This window comes from Salvelinus fontinalis, chromosome 16, assembly GCF_029448725.1.
Source record: "Salvelinus fontinalis isolate EN_2023a chromosome 16, ASM2944872v1, whole genome shotgun sequence".
Lineage (NCBI taxonomy): Eukaryota > Metazoa > Chordata > Actinopteri > Salmoniformes > Salmonidae > Salvelinus > Salvelinus fontinalis.
The window spans coordinates 31420489-31443277 of record NC_074680.1 but is presented as its reverse complement, the minus strand read 5'-3'; the positions used below and the strand labels follow the sequence as shown (position 1 = coordinate 31443277).

General features: G+C 39.3%; 1 protein-coding gene across 9 annotated transcripts; it reads left to right on the top strand.

Moving 5' to 3' along the window:
• Positions 1-1782: 1782 nt before the first annotated feature.
• Positions 1783-22556, top strand: LOC129813017 (gamma-aminobutyric acid receptor subunit alpha-2-like). 9 transcript variants are annotated; one of them, XM_055865132.1, is made up of 11 exons: positions 1783-1920; positions 2870-2955; positions 3638-3759; positions 8541-8608; positions 10708-10928; positions 11099-11181; positions 12631-12774; positions 16695-16847; positions 19386-19588; positions 20783-20981; positions 21645-22556. In XM_055865132.1, the coding sequence occupies exons 2-11, from the start codon at positions 2885-2887 to the stop codon at positions 21809-21811; spliced, it is 1431 nt and encodes a 476-aa protein (XP_055721107.1). In that variant the 5' UTR covers positions 1783-1920; positions 2870-2884; the 3' UTR covers positions 21812-22556. The 9 variants fall into 9 exon arrangements, with proteins under 9 accessions (XP_055721107.1, XP_055721111.1, XP_055721109.1 ...); XM_055865136.1 differs by lacking the exons at positions 1783-1920; positions 21645-22556 and adding exons at positions 1946-2441; positions 20039-20131 and having other exon boundaries at positions 19386-19582; positions 20786-20874; XM_055865134.1 differs by lacking the exons at positions 1783-1920; positions 21645-22556 and adding exons at positions 1946-2441; positions 20039-20131 and having other exon boundaries at positions 20786-20874.
• The last annotated feature ends 233 nt before the right edge of the window (positions 22557-22789 follow it).

Here is a 22789-nt window from a genome sequence, read left to right as displayed (position 1 = left end):
CAGACACTGGAACCTTGGTATAAAACTCTTTAGTAATAAAATGCAATTGCAGACAGAGATACACATACAGAATACCTCAGTAGTATATAGTAAAGATCTGTGTGGCGAAACAGGAGACAACACCATTTTTACAACATACCGTCAATCATATTCTAACATTGTTTTATTGGATTAGATACAAATGATCTAAAATGAGAAAAACATGTCTAGACTGTGGTTTCTCCCTCTACTATCTCAACCTTGAGGCTGTGTGACTATCAGCAGGTGCTTTAGTTCTCAGCCTGAGAACTAAAGCAGTACATCTCCATTTACCCAGTACTTTTCCATCATTGCGCTTTGCAAGCATACAAAGGTGATCACATATATACAGTAATCATGGCATTGGTGTAGTCCCACACCCGACCCCCAGGGTAACCCCCAACAGATTTGCCAAATGGAAGGCGGGGAAGAGCTTTGTATGCATCTCTGTGTGTGGAGTAAAGGTGTTCTAGAGTTGTTTTTCCTCTGGTATGTGACATGCTGTTAAAAATGTGGTCTTCTATGATGGTAATTGTTGTTCAAAAACAGGCCTGTTGAGATAGTGAGTGACCAAACGTAACAGTACTTTTGCATTTTTGTTGTTGTAACCGATGGGACCCAACCTCCGTGCAGTGTCTGTTGTGGTAGGTCATTGTGACCCCACATTCACACCTAATGTAGATTCTCAGCTGGAGGCTGGCAATCACCTAAATGACCCTCTTTTCAGCAAACATGCTATCCCAGACATCAGATGGACACATCTCATCTCCTGCAAAACTTCAACTTATTCTTCCCAGGCCCCTGTCTCACGCCATAGTCCATGTGCGTTAATTGCCCCTTCTCTTTCTCCTGCTGGGCAGGGCAAAGTCTGCCAAAAATACATTATGAACAAAGCAGAACAGAATGTCCCCAAACCCCTCTGTCTCCGAGAACAATTATTGGCCTATATTCTCAATGACACTCCCCATTGTATGCAGCCTTTCGGGTGCCCTAATTGATATTTTGCCCACCTCCCGGGCAAAATATATTACTGTTTATTAGCCAAAGTCTTTATCTTTGAGGTGTGTTATTCCCAGCCTTTCTCACATATGTAGTTGATATTACAGGCGCATACTGCCTGAAAGCCTAAACAGACACAATATTACCTTTGAGTATTACCTTTACCTTACACTCCAAATCCAATTACATTATATGAGAGTCGTGCATTTCATTGGACTGTTAGGCCTTTCATGAGTTGAATTGTGGTCATATGATTTAAGTGTTATTTGTTTGATTTGAGCATTTGCTCATTCAATAGACTGGACTACAGTGTGTGGTGATTTGACTTTAATCTTGCTCATTTCAGTTTAATTTTTGTGAGTTTCACACCTCATCTGCTCAAGGTCTGAAAGTGAGTAAACGTGCTAGTATTTGTGTAAAAGCTCAGTGTGTGTGAGATGTGTCATTATTATTACCATTCAAGAAAGGTATGCTAAAATGATTTTGCATTTGAATTATTTAGGAAGTGACTATCACCATGAGTTAGTTATATCATCAATGGCTATTATTCAATCACGTGGACATTATGACATTTACATAGGAGCATACACTCCTCTTCAGAGTTAGCTGAGCCCCAGCTATTTATTTTTCTCCGTCACTGATGTCCCTCTCCTCCATTTTTTTCAGTCATTGTATCAACTATTCCACTACTTTATATTTAAACATACATTAATTTAAACAATAAAAAAAAAAAACTTTCCCACATGAAAGCACACATTTAATCGCTATTGCATGGTGGCTATAATGTCGTCTTGAAAATAAACTGCACTCTAACAACGTGTTGCAAATCTAAAAGACAAGGCCAGAATTCGCAGGCGGTGCATAGGTTTACTGCATATAGGACATACAGTATACATTTCTGAGGTAAGTGACGCCGCATCCTCGCATCTTTCCAGCTCCTTCACTTAATAAAACCAGTTCTAGTTTCTACACGCGTAGTGATGCGCTTTTGGTTGCAGAGAAAGCAGCTTTTACAGAACGTTCATCTATTTCATTTGATATCAAATCTGGGATTTATTCTGGCGGTCAATGCGTGGAAGCTATAAATAGGACCTAGTACATCTGTCTTGCTCGTCTTCCTCAGACTTTCGAGACACACGGAGTTGGGCGCGCGTGTGCATTGTTACAGGTTATAGGCGGGAGCCAAAAACGAATTTATCAGGGAACCACGGCACTTGTATACGGGTGGACAGTATCTACAATCGGTGTTTTGGATTCCCAGGGTTTGAAATATTGTCAAACTCGTCCTTATCATCTTTACACCCACTCCGGATGTATTCCCACATCTCTGTGGTGTAATTTAGTTGATGCCCAGCGCCTTTGGGCGCAACTTTACATCTGGGTTGTCAGAAGAAATTCATAAGGAGATCCCTCGCGCTAGTCAGGTAGCCTTGTTATCAACCCGCCTTATTGTTTTGCTGCGACTAAAGCGACAGTTTCCTTGAAGGTTTGGAGATTTCCAAAACGTTTCCAAAAATCTAGTTGCTCCTCATTCCAGCAAATAAGAATGGAGTTTTCAATAACTTCAATAAGTTATTTTAAAATGTATAGGCCTATTGTTTTTTATGAAGTGGTCGAAATAATTATTTGCATGTTGCCATCAAATTTCAAGTATGCATGTAGGCTATAAAGCGCACGATTACTTTAGATTTTGGATAGAGAAAAATGTTTATATAAATCGTTTACGTGAATTTGTTAAACAAAAGGCAATAATTCAGAATGAATGGCACCGCACAGCATTTGAATAGAATGTCTTCATGAATGGAATTTCGTGCTCTGAATATTACCTTTAATTGGGCATCCCATTCTGTAGGTTTGGATTTCAGCAATGAGAGAGCGGTGGGATTTATCGTATTATCTAGCGGTGTTCTTCTCGTTGATGGTACTGTGGCAGTCAAGGTAAGTTTCGTTGTATTATCAAATATATATATATATATATATATATATATATATATATATATATATATAGGGTATAGAAATCAGTAGAAAAAAACAAAACAGTGATTGTACGTACTAAGAACACTGTTGCACATTTGTCTGCGCGTTCTATATCGCCTCGATAGCTTTTCGCCGATCTAAATGGTTCTTAGATTGGAATATAGCTGTTATTGACGTGAAAATACTATTTTGCACACAAAAAAAGTGTGATAACACGATGGCACAATTTGTTTGGAGAGCTGAAACACCAATTGCGCGGTGACGTGTAAATTAGAGGGTAAAGATTACGCACAACTCCCGGGAGTTAGAAGATTGGTATTAATCCGAATTGGGGGGGAGGGAGGGAGAACTCAGTGACGTGATAATTTGATTGACGCACAATTCCTTGGTATCTTCCCGTTTCTCTTCGGAAATGCTTAGAACTTTCTTTGGCGAAGTGGAACTGTCTATTCCATAATGAACTAATGAGAGTGAGGATGGTTGTCTTTGTACGAAACAAACTGAGTCACATGAATTAAATAACACACATAGTGATCTTATCAAGAGGAAGTTGGCAGAGAGGTTAACTGAATTACATATTTGTTACTTCAATTAGTTTTCCCCACACATCTCTCTCACAATCATTTATGTTTCTCCTACTTAGATCAATAGTGCAATCGTCTGCATATGCTTCAGAGGCCTTCAAAAACAACATCACTCTGTTTACCCGGATCTTGGACCGCCTTCTGGATGGCTATGACAACCGATTACGACCTGGACTTGGAGGTGAGCACCTAACATGTCATACTTACCGTATCAAATCAATTGAAATTAAGCGTTTTTTAAAGTGCTTTTAAATCTCAATAAACTTTGGAACAGGGATGGCCAACCCTCTTCCTGGAGAGATACTGGGTGTTCAGGGTTTTACTCCAACCCTGCTCTTACACTCCTGATTCTGCTTATCATCTGCTCAGCAGGACCTTGATTAGTAGAATCAGGTGTGTTCGAATAGGGCTGGAGCAAAAGCCTGCCTACCCAATAGCACTCCAGGATATATTTATTCAAAGTTTTACATTACTTTGAGATTAAATATTTTATTTTTTCAAGCTTGTTTATATACTGTATATATACATAACTTGTCTGGCATGTCAGAATACGTTTCTGAGCTTGCATGTGCATCCCCCTTATCACCAGGACAACCTTACAGACATACAGAATTATCTGGTAAACATAATAATAGATAATAGCTATTTGAGTGTACAAAACACCCACTCAGTGTATACCTCAATGGCTCCCAGGAGAGGTTCCCTTTGTTCCAGTTCTGATGAGCAGTACAGACACTGGACAAAATGTACACAGCTAAGTCTATAGTCTTAGTCACAACAAGGGAGTTCTGTTAAAAAAAACAAAAAAAACGAATGTACAAATTGATTGTCATGATGACAACTGTCACTAGGCTTTGCTGAAAATTCCCATCCAGAAGTAACAAATTATATATTTTTTTGTAATAATAATTATGCCCCCCCACTTCTAAAAGCAAATTTGTGCCCCTGATTGATAGGCTTGGCTACTTGGCGAACACATTGGGCAGGACAAAAAAAAACAGCCATCATTGAGGGAATGGGCACATCTCCACTCTTATTACCGCTAAGACCTGCTCTGCATGAAATTGTCACTTTTGCGCATGTTTTCAAGGACACACCTCAAATATTTCCACCCCTCCCACCTCAGTGCAAGTGACCTGATACTAGACAGGCAAATTGCTGAACCTGGCACATGGGGTGGAAAATGCCAGAACGCCAGTTCTTACATGTTTAAATGGCAAACTAACGTGTTTGGAACTTGCGCCAGCCGAAGTATATCCCTACGTGTGAGTGGTGTCATTTATAATATTTGGTCTGTTAAAGATGACCGATGATGGTTATACTGTAGCCTCTCACTGTTCCCACTGGTGTGGCTGAATATGCTTCCTTGGCTTGTTTAATGAGGATTTAACTTAATGCTGTTTTAACTTTTCATGGATCCTTGAAATAGCCCACAAGGTGCTATGATTTATGTTGATGTTTATCTAGTTGTAGATATTATTTAAAGATGACAGAAGCATTAGTTAGGCAGTAGAGTTATTTGGTCTAATGGGAATTTGATTGAAGACAGATGCACCAGATGTCTACTGGGAAATAACTGATTTATTTATGGGAAATTCTTTTTTTTCACTGAGAGTTTTTAGAATCAGTTTAGGTCACAGTTTTGGAGTTGTTATCTTAAATCAAGGCTGGAAGTTGTAGACAATTTAGTGTAATTCGAAATAAATTGCTTCTGTTTGTTTTTTACTCTTGACATCAATTTTTAATTAACTTTTTAGCGATAGGGGGCAGCATTTTCACTTTGGATGAATTGCGTGCCCATAGTGAACTGCCTCCTACTCTGTCCCAGATGCTAATACATGCATATTATTATTACTATTGGATATAAAACACTCGGAAGTTTCTAAAACTGTTTGAATTATGTCTGTGAGTATAACAGAACTCATATGGCAGGCAAACTTCCAAACAGGAAGTGGAAAGTCTGAGGCTGGTGTTTTTTATACTCATCGCCTATTCAAATCCCAGGAAGATATGGATTTGTTTGCACTTCCTACGCCTTCCACTAGATGTCAACAGTTGGTAGAACGTTGAATGAGGTGTATACTGTGATGTGGGACCGGATGGGAGGTGCTTCAGTCAGTGGTCTGGCAGATTTCCAGTTCCTGGTCACGCGCATTTCCCATGATATCGCCTTGCGTTCCATAACTTTTACAGACACGAAGGAATACTCCGGTTGGAACGTTATTGGATATATATGATAACAACATCCTGAAGATTGATTCTCTACTAAGTTTGACTAGTTTATTCGACTTGTAACTTTTTGAAGTTTTTGTCTGACGTTATATGTCACTTGCACGAGCGTTTGGATATGTGTACTAAACGCGCTAGCAAAAGCAGCTATTTGGACAACAATAATTGACATTATCGAACAAAACATCAATTTATTGTCAAACTAGGATTCCTGGGAATGCATTCTGATGAAGATATTCAAAGGTAAGGGAATATTTATGATGTAATTTCGTATTTCCGTTGACTCCAACATGGCGGAGAAATGTTATTTATATTTGAGCGCCGTCTCAGATTATTGCATGGTGTGCTTTTTTCGTAATTTTTTTTGAAATCTGACACAGCGGTTGCATTAAGAACAAGTGTATCTTTAATTATATGTAAAACATGTATCTTTCATCAAAGTGTATGATGAGTATTTCTGTTATTTGACGTGGCCCTCTGCAATTTCTCCGGATATTTTGAGGCATTTCTGAACATGGCGCCAATGTAAACTAAGATTTTTGGATATAAATATGCACATTATCGAACAGAAAATACATGTATTGTGTAACATGATGTCCTATGAGTGTCATCTGATGAAGATCATCAAAGGTTAGTTTTATCTCTATTTCTGTTTTTGTGACTCCTATCTTTGGCTGGGAAAATGGCTGTCTGTTTTTTGGTGGTGATCTAACAATCATATGTTGTGTTTTCGCTGTAAAGCATTTTTTAAATCGGACACGATGAGTAGATTAACAAGATGTTTATCTTTCATTTGCTGTATTGGACTTGTTAATGTGTGAAAGTTACATATTTCAAAAAAATATTTTTGAATTTCCCGCGCTGCCTTTTCAGCGTAATGTTGTGGCGGGGGTTCCGCTAGCGGAACGTGTGTCGTAGAAAGGTTAAGAAGAAATTTAACAAGCTCAGCAAATTACTTCATAACAAACAGAAAAGGCATTCATTCTGGGGCATTGAGATTACAAAGAATACAAAAAACAAGGTTATAATGGGATTCAAAACACTGGTTGAGGTAACGTAGGGCTCCACTGATGTTACACCCTGTCCACACATACACAAGTGTAAACTGAAACATGATTTAATTGGATAATACTGTGTAATCCAAACAGCATCCTGGTAGAATTTTTTGCCCTCACTGCAGAAATCTACAGATTTTGGTTTGGATTGAATAGGGCCCTATAGAAAGCTTGATTTGAAACTGATATACTAACACTCAAAAGTTGTATAGCCACAAGTCATTCCCATCTACAACTAGTTAGCTAGTGGTTGATGACATGCATTTTCCAGCTTAATTAGGAGTAACAGTCAATGTTCTTCATAGAAAATGGCAATATAAGACTGGAATGTTGAGGGGGCTATACTAATTAGGATGACTGTCAAGCTCAGTAATAGTGTGGATGGTGGTGTAGCCTAACTATGGCCTGTCAAGACCTCAGTAGCACTTTTACTCCACATTTACTCCGTGTGACTCATCACTGGGGTGCTACTTGAACCCTTTTGCTTTTGGCAGTTTGCTGTTCCTTCCCCATATTCTTTGTGAGTGTGGCTGTGTTTGTGAATGTGTGTAATGGCCTGAGTTTTCGTGGACACTTGCGTTTCTATAAGTGTCTATTGATGATATGTTAGTAATGTATTAGATTTAAATTGTGCTTTTCACTAGGTATCAAATGTCGGCCGGAGGGAGCCTTTTCTGGGCTATTGCTTTTAGATTATTTGGGAGTATATTAATTCACCTTACCCACCATCAATATGTAGCTCCCACTTGGTAGACATCCACTATTGCTTTGACTGATATTTTTAAAGATGAAGAAAGCATTAGTGTCAGGCAGTAGAGGTCAGATTCATTCCTAGTGTATGGAGAGTTGGACACCAGGAAAGGAGGCCACTTTAGCCAATTGAGATGCTCCTAAAGTGTCTGAAGGGCAGTGAGGAGGGAGTGTGATTTCTCACTCAGATTTCACAGGAGTGTGTGTTGCCTTCACACCATCCATGGGGGAGTCTGAGGAAAGAGGACGAATGTACTGTAAATGTGGCATTGTGGACAAAGCGTTGCCATGACAGCAGTCATCTAAAATTAATGTGAAATCATGGCTTTCAGTGACTGGATTGTTCTCAACCACATCTCTTTCCAGATGTACGTCACAGTTCTCAGAAACATAACATGGGATTTGGGAGTGGATGCCTTGTTAACGTATGAGCAGATATACAGTGGGGAGAACAAATATTTGAGACACTGCCGATTTTGCAGGTTTTCCTACGTACAAAGCATGTAGAGGTCTGTAATTTTTTATCATAGGTACACTTCAACTGTGAGAGACGGAATCTAAAACAAAAATCCAGAAAATTACATTGTATGATTTTTAAGTAATTAATTTGCATTTTATTGCATGACTTAAGTATTTGATACATCAGAGAAGCAGAACTTAATATTTGGTACAGAAACCTTTGTTTGCAATTACAGAGACCATACGTTTCCTGTAGTTCTTGACCAGGTTTGCACACACTGCAGCAGGGATTTTGGCCCAGTCCTCCATACAGACCTTCTCCAGATCCTTCAGGTTTCGGGGTTGTCGCTGAGCAATATGGACCTACAAAGATACATATAAAACATGAATGAAATATTCAAAAGGGTTGTTGCAATTTAGTGAAAAAAATATTATATTAAACAAGATTAAATATGTGTATATTTTACAGATCGGGTGACGGAGGTGAAGACTGATATTTATGTCACAAGTTTCGGTCCAGTGTCAGACACAGACATGGTAAGTGTTATACTAGGTATTATACATATGAACTACTGTGACACAGCCTTTAGTAAAATACATTCAGCTTGTTTTATTTAAGTAGACACAGTAGTTCATTATTTAATTGTTTTGATATAAGCTTATGTTTAACAATAAACTGTCACGCCCTGACTATAGTTTGCTTTGTATGTTTTATGTTTTGTTTGGTCAGGGCGTGATCTGAGTGGGCATTCTATGTTGTATGTCTAGTTTGTCTGTTTCTGTGTTTGAGAACCATATCAGGCCAATCAGAGGCAGGTGTTAGTCGTTGTCTCTGATTGGGAACTATATTTAGGTAGCCTGTTTTGTCATTGTGGGTGATTGTCTATGTTAGTTGCTTGTGTAAGCACATTTCTTATATAGCTTCTTGTTCGTTTATTGTTTTGTATAGTTTGTTCAGTGTTCTCTGTTTATTAAATTCATGATGAACACATACCACGCTGCATTTTGGTCCTCCGATCCTTCCAACTCAGACGAGGAGGACGACGAGCGTGACATATACTGTATATTGATATACAGTTGAAGTCAGAAGTTTACATACACCTTAGCCAAATACATTTAAACTCAGCTTTTCACAATTCCTGACATTTAATCCTAGTAAAAATTCCCTGTCTTAGGTTAGTCAGGATCACCACTTTATTTTAAGAATGTTAAACGTCTGAATAATAGTAGAGATAATGATTTATTTCAGCTTTTATTTCTTTCATCACATTCCCAGTGGGTCAGAAGTTCACATACACTCAATTAGTATTTGGTAGCATTGCCTTTAAATTGTTTACCTTGGGTCAGATGTTTCGGGTAGCCTTCCACAAGCTTCCCACAATAAATTGGGTGAATTTTGGCCCATTCCTCCTGACAGAGCTGGTGTAACTGAGTCAGGTTTGTAGGCCTCCTTGCTCACACACGCTTTTTCAATTCTGCCCACAAATTTTCTATAGGATTGAGGTCAGGGCTTTGTGATGGCCACTGCAATACCTTGACTTTGTTGTCCTTAAGCCATTTTGCCACAACTTTGGAAGTATGCTTGGGGTCATTGTCCATTTGGAAGACCCATTTGCGACCAAGCTTTAACTTCCTGACTGATGTCTTGAGATGTTGCTTCAATATATCCACATAATTTTCCTGCCTCATGATGCCATCTACTCAAATGATGTCAATTAGCCTATCAAAAGCTTCTAAAGCCATGCCATCATTTTCTGTAATTTTCCAAGCTGTTTAAAGGCACAGTCAACTTAGTGTATGTAAACTTCTGACCCACTGAAATTGTGATACAGTGAATTATAAGTGAAATAATCTATCTGTAAACAATTGTGTCATGCACAAAGTAGATGTCCTAACTGACTTGCCAACATTATAGTTTGTTAATAAGAAATTTGTGGAGTGGTTAAAAAACTAGTTTTAATTACTCCAACCTAAGTGTATGTAAACTTCCGACTTCAAATGTATGTAATATATTTCACAAACATTTTATGTAGGACAGGGACTGACCCTTTAAATTGATGTTGTTCCATCAACATTTCATGTGATTTTGGGGTAGCATCACTACTGCTTCTGTTTTTGTCTGTCTTTGTTGCCGTTGGAAACCCAGGTGCACTATAATGGGAAAATTCTATAACAGTTTTTCTTGGTAGACCCCCTCCCCCGAGCCACCACCGAGCCAGCGCCTTAAAAAAGAAGAAGAAATGGCACATGTATAATTCATTTAGAGGATCTTTTTAACTCAAGGTGGAAAATTTCACTCTTGGGCCGTCACTCTTTGATAGTGTTTTTCTGATAGTGGTATCTCTCTCTCTCTCTCTCTCTCTGTCTCTCTGTGTGTGAGACACAACTAATCATTATTACTATTGTACTAGAAATCTCTAGACTATAAAACTCTTAAATTTGCCTGACCAGGTGATAAAAGTGGATTTCATCCTAATTATTCAAAACACATGTTACAATGCAACTGTAGGTTTCAATATGTTTTAATAACACCCTCTGCCATTCCAGTCTCTTCATTACATATTGTGATGGAAGGGGGGGGACATTACCAAAACCCCAACCTGTGCTACGCTCTTTTGTCATCTTCTCTGTGTCAGGAGTACACTGTGGACGTGTTCTTCCGTCAGAGCTGGATTGACGAGCGGCTGAAGTTCAACGGTCCCATGAACATCCTGCGGCTGAACAACCTGATGGCCAGTAAGATCTGGACGCCCGACACCTTTTTCCACAACGGGAAGAAATCTGTAGCTCACAACATGACCATGCCCAACAAACTGCTCCGGATCATGGAGGATGGAACACTGCTGTACACTATGAGGTATCCTTAGCTTCATTAGAGAGCTAACAGAGCTGTCCTCAGGTCTCAGACAAGGTGATGTCAGTGCAGCAGCCCACGATGTCAGTGCAGCAGCCCAATAACAACACTGTGAGAATAGCTGTGAGGTTCTGGTATGATGTGAACTCTTGTGTCTTTGTATATTTACTCAGGTTAACGGTCCAGGCAGAATGTCCCATGCACCTCGAAGATTTCCCCATGGATTCCCACTCCTGTCCACTGAAGTTTGGCAGCTGTAAGCTTATCTCCCCATTCTTGCTTTTATTTTACTCTGTAAAGAACCGATTGAGCTAGCGGCAGAACATTCTTTCTTGCTATAGCTATGTTTAGCTGGTTGTAGCTATGTTTAGCTGGTTGCAGCTATGTTTAGCTGGTTTCAGCTATGTTTAGCTGGTTTCAGCTATGTTTAACTGGTTTCAGCTATGTTTAGCTGGTTTCAGCTATGTTTAGCTGGTTGCAGCTATGTTTAGCTGGTTGCAGCTATGTTTAGCTGGTTTCAGCTATGTTTGCTGGTTGCAGCTATGTTTAACTGGTTGTAGCTATGTTTAACTGGTTGCAGCTATGTTTAACTGGTTGTAGCTATGTTTGCTGGTTGCAGCTATGTTTAGCTGGTTGTAGCTATGTTTAGCTGGTTGCAGCTATGTTTAGCTGGTTGTAGCTATGTTTAGCTGGTTGCAGCTATGTTTAGCTGGTTTCAGCTATGTTTGCTGGTTGCAGCTATGTTTAGCTGGTTGCAGCTATGTTTGCTGGTTGCAGCTATGTTTAGCTGGTTGTAGCTATGTTTAGCTGGTTGCAGCTATGTTTGCTGGTTGCAGCTATGTTTAGCTGGTTGTAGCTATGTTTAGCTGGTTGCAGCTATGTTTAGCTGGTTGTAGCTATGTTTAACTGGTTGTAGCTATGTTTAACTGGTTGTAGCTATGTTTAGCTGGTTGTAGCTATGTTTAGCTGGTTGTAGCTATGTTTAACTGGTTGTAGCTATGTTTAACTGGTTGTAGCTATGTTTAGCTGGTTGTAGCTATGTTTAGCTGGTTGTAGCTATGTTTAACTGGTTGCAGCTATGTTTAGCTGGTTGTAGCAATGTTTAACTGGTTGCAGCTATGTTAACTGGTTGCCTATGAGACTGAAACGTCTAGTTTTGGCAGGTTAATTGGATTCATTCTGAGTTCACGAGTCAAGTTCCACTATAAAAAGCTAGTGCGGGTTGTTGCTGTACAGGAAAAGGTCAAGAAAAATCTGACCTTTGAAGCGGCTGAAAATGTGGTCCAGACCTTCGCTTTGCCAGGATTAAGGGAACGCTTCATTATATCTGGATTTTCATAAACAGCAATATTATGTGCCTCTCTACAAAGACCTATCTGCCAAGTCCTATCGATCTTCTATCAGAAAATATTGTCTGTTTTGCATTTCATTGTGATTGAATTTCTCTCCTTTCTATGTGAAATGTAATTTTCAAATTTCACACTAACAGATATTGATTATTATATATGCGTCAACATGATCAGATTGTAAAGTATACCCCATTTTGTGCTGAGCACATGGCTGTGCATAATGACATAGTTGAAAGCCTACTATTCTTTGTAGATGGGGAGTTATTCTATTCACCTCTCCTTCTTTAGAGTCCCTCATAATCACTATCTGTCCCTTGTTATGTAGTGTGAACTGTATTGACCTTTATTGTCTGCAGATGCCTACACAATGGCCGAGGTGACGTACATTTGGACCCGAAACGCATCGGCGTCAGTGGAGGTAGCACTAGATGGATCCAGACTGAACCAGTATCACCTTCAGGGACAAACTGTGGGGACAGAGACCATTAAATCAAGCACTGGTAAGTCTAGACCAGAATGATCGAGATTTAGCATGCTCAAATCAAATACTCTTTAAACAAAACTCTTTGGGTGAAGGGTTGGAAAGGCAAATCAACTGGAAAACGAAAAACCACACTCACTAGTAATAGTATTTTGACTCTTAGCAGTGAGTGTGAGTTTTCGAGTTGATAAGTCTAGAATAGGGTTGAATATTTTCCCGTTGTTTTACAAATGTTCCATCCTGAGAATTAATTACTGTTCTCCCGGGTAACCCGGTATTTCCCGCCAAAACCGGAAGTGTCATTCAAAAGCATTATAAAGCATATTAATAGGCTTATGTCTGGATTTGATTAGAGCCTTGATCAAAAATTCAAGCCTGACGCTACCTGAGCCAGATGAGCTATACATTAAAAACATTGAATGAGCCCTACATTAAAGACCTTTAATGAGCCCAAGCCCAAAAAAGCCCAAATTATTGTGTCGTTATCCAATACATATACAGTACCAGTCAAAAGTTTGGACACACCTGCTCATTCAAGGGTTTGTCTTTATTTTACTATTTTCTACATTGTAGAATAATAGTGAAGACATAAAAACTATGAAATAACACATATGGAATCTTGTATTTTATTTGAGATTCTTCAAAGTAGCCACCCTTTGGCTTGTTGACAGCTTTGCACACTCTTGGCATTCTCGTAACCAGCTTCATGAGATAGTCACCTGGAATGCATTTCAATTAACATGTGTGCCTTGTTAAAAGTTAATTTGTGGATTTTATTTCCTCCTTAATTCTTCTTAATGTGTTTGAGCCAATCAGTTATGTTGTGACAAGGTAGGGGTGGTACACAGAAGATAGCCCTATTTGGTAAAATACCAAGTCCATATTATGGCAAGAACAGCTCAAATAAGCAAAGAAAAACAACAGTCCATGAAGGTCAGTCAATGCGGAAAATTTCAAGAACTTTGAAAGTTTCTTCAAGTGCAGTCACAAAAACCATCAAGCGCTATGATGAAACTGGCTCTCATGAGGACCACCACAGGAAAGGAAGATGCAGAGGATAAAGTTCATTAGAGTTACCAGTCTCAGAAATTGCAGTCCAAATAAATGCTTCGGAGTTCAAGTAACAGACACATCTCAACATCAACTGTTCAGAGGAGACTATGTGAATCAGGCTTTCATGGTTGAATTGCAGCAAAGAAACCACTACTAAAGGACACCAATAAGAAGAACAGACTTGCTTGGGTCAAGGAACACGAGCAATGGACATTAGACCAGTGTCTTTGTGAGACACAGAGTAGGTGAACGGATGATCTCCCTTGAATGAGTAAGTGTGTCCAAACTTTTGACCTGTACTGTATGACATAGGCTACTGAACATTAAGCATGACAGAAAAACATAAAAGCTCATAGATGTAGCTAACTATATGCTCTCCTGGGTAAATGAATGAAACTCGCTCCAGTAGGCTAATCTTTTTGAGTGTGAACTGTATTACTGTACTCTATTGTATTATACTGTATGTTAAACCATGATAAAGTAGAGGTGAACATGGGATTCTGGCGGAGCACATGGGGCCATGTATAGGATAGCGAATTTGATTTGAATTTTGAAATCTAATAGGGCCTATTTGTACAATTCGTAGTCTGACACATATATCAAATCAAATCAAATGTGTCACGTGTTTATTGCAGGTGTAGCAAAATGCTTGTGTTTCTAGCTCCAACAGTGCAGTGATATCTAACAAGTAATATCTAACAATACGCCACAATCTAAAGTAAAGGAATGGAATTAAGAATATATAAATATTTGGACGAGCAATGTCAGATCGGCACAGACTAAGATACAGTAGGATAGAATACAATATATACATATGAGATGAGTAAGGCAAAATATGCATTTTTTTTTTAAGTGACTAGTGTTCCATTATTAAAGTGGCCAGTGATTTCAAGTCTATGTATATAGGGCAGCAGCCTCTAATGTGCTAGTGATGGCTATTTAACAGTCTGATGGCATTGAGATAGGAGCTGTTTTTCAGTTTCTCGGTCCCAGCTTTGATGCACCTGTACTGACATTGTCTTCTGTATGATAGCATGGTGAACAGGCAGTGGCTCAGGTGGTTGTTGTCCTTGATGATCTTTTCGGGTGCTGTGGGGGTGCTGGAGGGCAGGTAGTTTGCCCCCAGTGATGCGTTGGGCAGACCGCACCACCCCCTGGAGAGCCCTGCGGTTGCGGGCTGTGCAGTTGCCGTACCAGGCTGTGATACAGCCCGAAAGGATGCTCTTAATTGTGCATCTGGAAATGTTTGAGGGTTTTAAGTGCCAAGCCAAATTTCTTCTGCCTCCTGAGGTTGAAGAGGCGCTGTTGCACCTTCAGCACACTGTCTGTGTGCTGTATTGTTGGCACACTGTTGGCTACTGTATTTAACATTCAGCAAACGCAAGCTTGCGCACCTCTTCAAATAATCTATTGGTATAAGAAATGCAAAAAAAAAAAAAAATATCCAGCAAGCTATTCTAGTCTAGCTTTTTACTGCATGGGACGCCAAGAGCTAAGCAGCGTTTTTTAAGGAGAGGCCAGCGGAGCACAGGTGCTTGCGTATTGTGCAAGAGACAGAGTGTTATGCCCTGACCTTAGAGATCCTTTTTATGTCTCTATTTTGTTTTGGTCAGGGTGTGATTTGGGTGGGCATTCTATGTTCTGTATTTCTAGGTTTTGTATTTCTTTGTTTCTGGCCAAGTGTGGTTCCTAATCAGAGGCAGCTGTCTATCGTTGTCTCTGATTGGGGATCATTCTTAGGCTGCCCTTTTCCCTCCTTCTGTGTGGGATCTTGTTCTTTGTTTGTGTGCAGGGAGTTTGCACATCGAAGCTGTTCGGTCGTTGTATTCTTTATTGTTTTGTCCTGTTTTAGTTTCACTTCGTGATTAAATTATGAGGAACTCTAAGAACGCTGCGCCTTGGTCTCTTCCTTCCGACGAAACCCATTACACAGAGGCTATAAGTTAGAAGCTTATTATGCATAATCCTTCATTAATTATATAAATTTAAGGTTAATACTGCATTGTAAATAAGGTATTTCTGTTTTGTATTTTTCATAAATTTGCTAAACTTTCTTAGAACCTGTTTTCACTTTGTCATTAGGGGGTATTGTGTGTAGATTATGGAGGAACATTTTGAATTTAATCTATTTTAGAATAAAGCTTTGTAAAGTAACAAATGTGGAAAAGTCAAGGGGTCTGAATAGTTTCCGAATGCACTGTACAGTATATCAATCTAGAACAGGATTATCTGTGATGCAATTTGAATGTAATTGATGGAGCGAGAGAAAGACTGCGAGAGAGTGCTCACGCGTGCACTGATTTAAACAATGATATTCGAGTGATAGTCTATTTTAAAACTATTCAGCTGCAATTAAAAAAAAACATCTTTACAATTATAAAATAAGGTGCCTACTGAAAGCCAGATGGAGATGGGTCAATTAGATGTGCATTAGTTATTTATATTATAGAATATGCTGCAGAAAATAGTCCTACCTGTCACAAGAAAAAAAGTTACCATGAGGAGAGAGAGATACGTGCATTGTGAATTTGAGATGGGCTGTCTGTCCCCACCCTGAGCGTTGATGATTCATCATGCAGAGGTTGTAGAGAAGACCTTGCATACAATTTAACAGTTCCATTTCACATCATGCTGTTCATATAAATAATTTACCGGTTTCTCGCAGTTATTTATCATGGGAAAAGGGAGTGATTTTGGGCAGTAAATCATGGTAAATCTCGGTAACCGGGTTCCTGCCATTCAACCCTAGTCTAGACCAGTAGCTACTACTAGATCTGAGCAGAGACACCAAGCAGAGACAACAATCTTATTAACAACTTGTGTAAAAAGATAAAATTATCACACACATTCTCATCTGTATATTTTCTACTCATTCCCTCTCTGCAGGTGAATACACTGTCATGACGGCCCACTTCCACCTGAAGAGGAAGATTGGCTACTTTGTGATCCAGACCTACCTGCCCTGCATCATGACCGTCATCCTCTCCCAGGTCTCCTTCTGGCTCAACCGAGAGTCTGTACCCGCCAGAACTGTCTTTGGTGAGCCCTTCAAATCATCGCTTTCAAACACAATTATTTACTCATAGCAGATAGCAATTACTGCCACAAGCTTTTGTCTTCAGTCAGGCAGAATATGTTTTCCTATGTAGTCAAGTAAAACATATTCTTCCACTGTAGTCTCTGCTCTTTAGTGGTTAGGTCACGAGTGCTCCTCAACGGTCAGGTCAAACACATTGATGGTCAAGTCAAAGACATCCTATGTTCCATTTTTCAAGCCAAACAACGCTTGTTAGATGGTCAGGTCAAAAACCCACCTGTTACTCTACAGTCAGGTCAAAAACCTACCTGTTACTCTACAGTCAGGTCAAAAACCTACCTGTTACTCTACAGTCAGGTCAAAAACCTACCTGTTACTCTACAGTCAGGTCCAACATTTCTTTGATTTGTAGTCACATGATGCACATACTGTACAGAGCCCCATGAAGTGTAGAAGCTCAGACTGAACTAGTCTCTTGTAATTAGGGGTGTTAAATCTGACAGGGTAATTGTTTATGTATGTATTTTTTATTTAACCTTTATTTAACTAGACAAGTCAGTTAAGAACAAATTCTTATTTACAATGACGGCGTACCAAAAGGAAAAAGGCCTCCTGCGGGGACGGGGGCTGGGATTAAAACACTACCAGGGCATCACAGACGAGGGGAGCAAACCAAGAGGTCACACTGACGAGCCCTCAGCATGCTTATTACAAGAAGCCCAGTCTACCGTAAAGTTTAAAAAAAGCCTAGACACATACAGTATATCCTATTTGGACCTGAGGCCCGAGGTCTCTAACAAGGGGCTTCTATACAATATCTCTGTCTGCGCCATAATGTAGATTCCCCTCATATAATCAGGGCTAATTATGTAAACACAGACCACAGGCGTATTAAGGATCACTTATTCTAAATGCCCTTGGTTGCAACTAAACAGCCCCAACCATTTAACCATAAATTATTGTAGAATAGTTTCTATACGTTTCTGCAATTTTAAGAGATAGTCTATCCATTAATGGAACAGATTTATTTTCCTTTGAATACTTTTATATTATGAGCTTGGTCTTTTCTTATTGTTGACATTTTGGGGTCAGCTCACCATACACATTCAACACCTGCAGGATTTTCAGTCTATTCTTTTAACCTGTTCACAATTCTCCCTCAGTTTTCCAGTGCATTGCACACATTGATTACTATTCTGAACATGTTCAGTGGTAATCCTCGTGAGTCACTCATTGAGACAGTCTATCTATTCGTGCAAGGTTATTAAAGATTTCATATTCAGATACTCACTGGTAAATCCAGCTGTTTCTGAGGGGCCAAAGAACTGTGGCTGATTTCTCGTTCTCTTCATTGTGATTTGGTACACATCTTCCTTCTCTCCCTTCCCATTCTACACCAAAAGAATGAAATGGTGTCATGAAGTTGTTATGAATATGCTATAAAGGCACACTCTGTAACTTGTCTCCCCCTGTGGTAGCTAGGAATGAATTACATAAACAATTGTGGCTAAAACAAAACAATTTCCTACAAATGTTTTTTGACTTTCTCCTGTCAAATATCTCACAAATACACTGTAACATGAAGGGCTCGATTCAATCCTTAGCGCTGAAGATCCGCGCTACAGCACATTTTAAATCCAAAGGCAATGTTACCGTGTTCGCTGAGATTGCATTAACGGTAATCACTGAGTATGTCAGATCAATCGGAAAAGACCTTTACATTTCAATCGCGCTATAACGTGGCCCTTTAGCACTGTAGATTGATCCCTAAGTGTACCATCAGTATGCTAATAGATAACATTATGTCATGTATCATGTCATTTAGGTGTTAGGAATGGCTAGATAGGGCTTAATGCAAAGGCCATTTAAGTAAAGTGTTTCTTTTAGAACTTGTTCCTTGTTGTCTCTGTTTTATGATGTCTGACTTTGTGGTATTGTCCTGGTTAAATTATTAATGCAGGTACCACTTCCAGCCTCTGAAACACATCCCCACAGGCTGTTTGATCCTCGCAATCACGGGATTGTTATTTTACCCCGTTAGCCTGCTTGATGTTGTTTGATGTAGTTTCATGTTCCCTCAAATGGAATTAAAAAAGAGCGAAAAAACATCTGTCAGCAGCCATGTGGGAAAATAATACCCCCATTCTTTCACTATCAGTGTCATCTTAGTCATAGAGGTTTGAAGGAGGAAATGACGGACAACTCCCTGTTTATTTATATGCGTGTGTCTGCTGCAAAAGTTTTCCAGGTTTGTTTGTTCTTTCTCCTTCTCCTGCAATGCAGTAATCTAAATGCATTTTTTCTTTCTGAAAATACCACAGAATTATCCACAAGAATAAGCTTTTTCAATGTGGATGGAAATACCATTGTCTTTTTTCACAATAGAAAAACAAGTGAACATAGTACTACAGTACTCTTCTCTTACCGTAGATGGAATCACTATTGTGAATCATTGAAATGAATTTACTGTCAACATTTTGATCAGCTTGTGATCTACATTTTCTAAGAACTGTTGTCTTTCCTGTCCTGTAATGACACAGGTGTGACCACTGTGCTCACTATGACGACTCTCAGTATCAGTGCCCGTAACTCTCTGCCGAAGGTGGCCTACGCCACAGCCATGGATTGGTTCATTGCAGTGTGCTACGCCTTCGTGTTCTCTGCCCTCATCGAGTTTGCTACCGTCAACTACTTCACCAAAAGAGGCTGGGCCTGGGATGGCAAAAGTGTGGTCAATGTCAAGGTAACTATGGCAACCACACTGACCACTGACGTATTGTGCTTGGAGCTGTTCATTAAATTGAGTGTCACATGCAATCCTGCATTTGAGTTAAGAACACTGCATCTTTATCACTCTACTGTATTCACTAACAGCAGTTTCCATTTGGTGATGTGACAAGAGGCATGTGTAAAACAAGTGAACAACAGCTGTTAAGACAAATAACAATTTGAACAATATAATACATTCAGTTAATGTACAGATTAAATGTAAAGGAAATGCACAAAGATGAAGCATATAAATAGATTAATTAAACTCAAAGCAAGCTGTCTAGTACCCAGAAGTGTTTGCCTCATTGAATATCCATGTTGAGATATTGAATCTAAAGCGGTACTTTATTAAAAGAGAGGGAGGGATGAAAGAAATGGAAGATAAAAGGAGATGAGGAGTTGTGTGTGTGTGCTTCAAACACAGAGGAGAAAGGCAGAAAGGATCTGTGATCTCTCAAGGAGGAGACAGTTGATACAGTTAAGCGAGAGAATTATGTGACGGCAACAATCACATTCCGTAAGTAGTTCTGATTTCAGCTCATTCTTTTCCCAGCCTTTCTGATAATTACACTTTCTCTCCACAGCTCACATACTCAGAGAAATGGGTGTGACATTGAAAGTGATGACTGTGCTTTTACTTCAGAATAACTATTATTATCTGTGCTGGTTGTAGCCATACATATATCCTGCCATAATACATATTTGACAAGTGGGGCCAATTAAAATGGTCATGAGAAACTTCAAAGAGATTCACACTCCTTGAGGACCTCAAAGGTACTGTACATTCCCATCCAAATTTATATTCAGATGAAACCCATAAGGTTTAACAGGCAATTTAACAGATTAGACACTTTTTGATGGTTAATAAGGCAGAATCATAATTACTGTGAAGTAGCTATAGGCTACAGTTGTGAGGTATTGCCTCAAGTCAAGTAGACATGGAGTGTTGTACTTTTGATCTCAGGTCCCTGTCTGACACCTTGAGGTGAGCTCTTAGCTGTGTGAGAGGTACCGAGAAAACAAACACCATAATCTAGTAACAATCAAACACTTGAAGGATCGGGAAGCCGTCATAACACTGTCTCAGAGTATCACCTCCTGCTTTTAGTGCCTCTCATTTTCTTGCAAACACCTCCCAAGTCTCTGTGTATTTTATTTCTCTCCTCAGCAGAAGAAGGAGGCGTCTACCATGAAGAAGAACAACGCCTATGCCGTTGCTGTGGCAAACTATGCCCCGAACGTCACCAAGGACCAAAGTGGTCTGCCCACCATCTCCAAGAGCGCCACCTCTGACCCCAACAAGGCCAAGCCAGAGGTCAAGCCAGAGCAGAACAAGAAGACCTTCAACAGCGTCAGCAAAATTGACCGTATGTCCCGGATTATGTTCCCCGTCCTCTTCGGTGGTTTTAACCTGGTCTACTGGGCCACCTACCTGAACAGAGAACCAGTCATAAAGGACATGGTCCCGTCCAAATGAGTACTAAATATTTATTTTGCAAAGAGACAGGACTCACTTTATGCTGCCGGCCCATGACTGAGGATCTGTGTGTGAGTTAGGCTACATGGAGCTGTGGCATGCACTGGAGTCAGTATGATTGCTTTCTATTGCAGGTGCATTCATTACAAGATGATAGGCGGGTACATTTTAACAATTTTCTAGTTAAATTGTAATTTATACTTGTAAAAGAGGTTCACATTAACTTAAAAGTGGTGTAAGGATTTTATATTTATATAAAGAAAGAAACATCTGACTCTTTATCTAACTTCTAGTTGAGGTTTTGATTAATGAACCTCAAAGAAAACAACTGCCATGATTCAATCAACATGAGAACTAGTGACCAAATCCTTATTATAACCCTTTATTGAAGACTCCTGTATTAGAAAGCACAGACACCAATTTCCTGTTTTTGTTCCATTATTAACACTCACATTTTACATACTGTACATGTTCACGTTTGAGCTTTTCTTTATGTTTATTGTGTCAATTCACACATTGGAAAGAAATGTTGCACCATTTTTTCGCCCCACAGTGTCGTGTCTTTGGACCAGGTACACACAAGTGAGTGTTGATCCTGCAGGTCCCCACAGTACACTGCTAGACTCACCAGGAGTTCAGGGATGGATGAAGACTCACTGTTCTTATCGTAGCTTTTGTAATGACTCACAGGCTCTAAGACACTGTGACAAAGGGCAGTGAATGGACACAAAGTGTAAGTGAAGCTTGCAGGAATGTACTGTGTGCCAATATGTAATATCACCCTTATCTATCATAGATTAATGTTTTGTATTTACAGATTAATTTAATAACTTTATCAAGTCTGTGATTTCCTGTTGTTTCCAATTTTATAAGCAATGTAGCCTTCTTCTCTGATGTAGATCAAAGGACCCAAATACATCATGTTAAATGCTTTACATTTGGTCATATCAAGTCCATCAAGTAACACTTTATTTTGTAATTCATAGTTTGTTAACAATTAAGTTAATTCATGGGTTCTTTTTTTTTTGTATATTTCGTGTGATTGAGGGCATCAAGTTGTCCCTATTGATCACTCTTTTAACTCCATAGGATCACATTTCTGTTTTAGCCATGGGTGAGGGCACTATGCCATGGCATTTCTGTTGTAAGTAAATATGTAGTTTAGTGGAAATTGTTACTGTGTTGTACACAAATTTGGTATATTTAAAGATGTGGCACAAAATAGACAATAACAAAATATATGTTTATTGTTACACACCGGATAGATGCAGTGAAATGTGTTGCTTTACATGGTCAGCCATAGTAGTACAACTTACTTTATGATGATAATTCACACTATAAAATCACAATGTTAAGTGTTTTTACTAATCCATGAATTTTGAACTTTTACTGGATGTCTGGAATTGTTGTTACTCTCATGCTTTGTCATGGTGATATTGTTGTTTATAAAACTCTGAGCACACAATCTGGTTCATCTCCCATTTTGAAGCTGTCCCCTTGAACTGAACAGGTGTTTCTTGCGGTGTCCCATGAGTTATCATGGGACACTGCATTTCAGTTTGACATGGCGCGATAACAAAAAAAATCCAATGAAAAATACCTATCATGAGCTGTAACAACTAGATACCTTATGTTGTTGTCTTAGGTGTCTATTTATATGGTGTTGTGGTGTCTCTCTTGTCGTTATGTGTGTTTTGT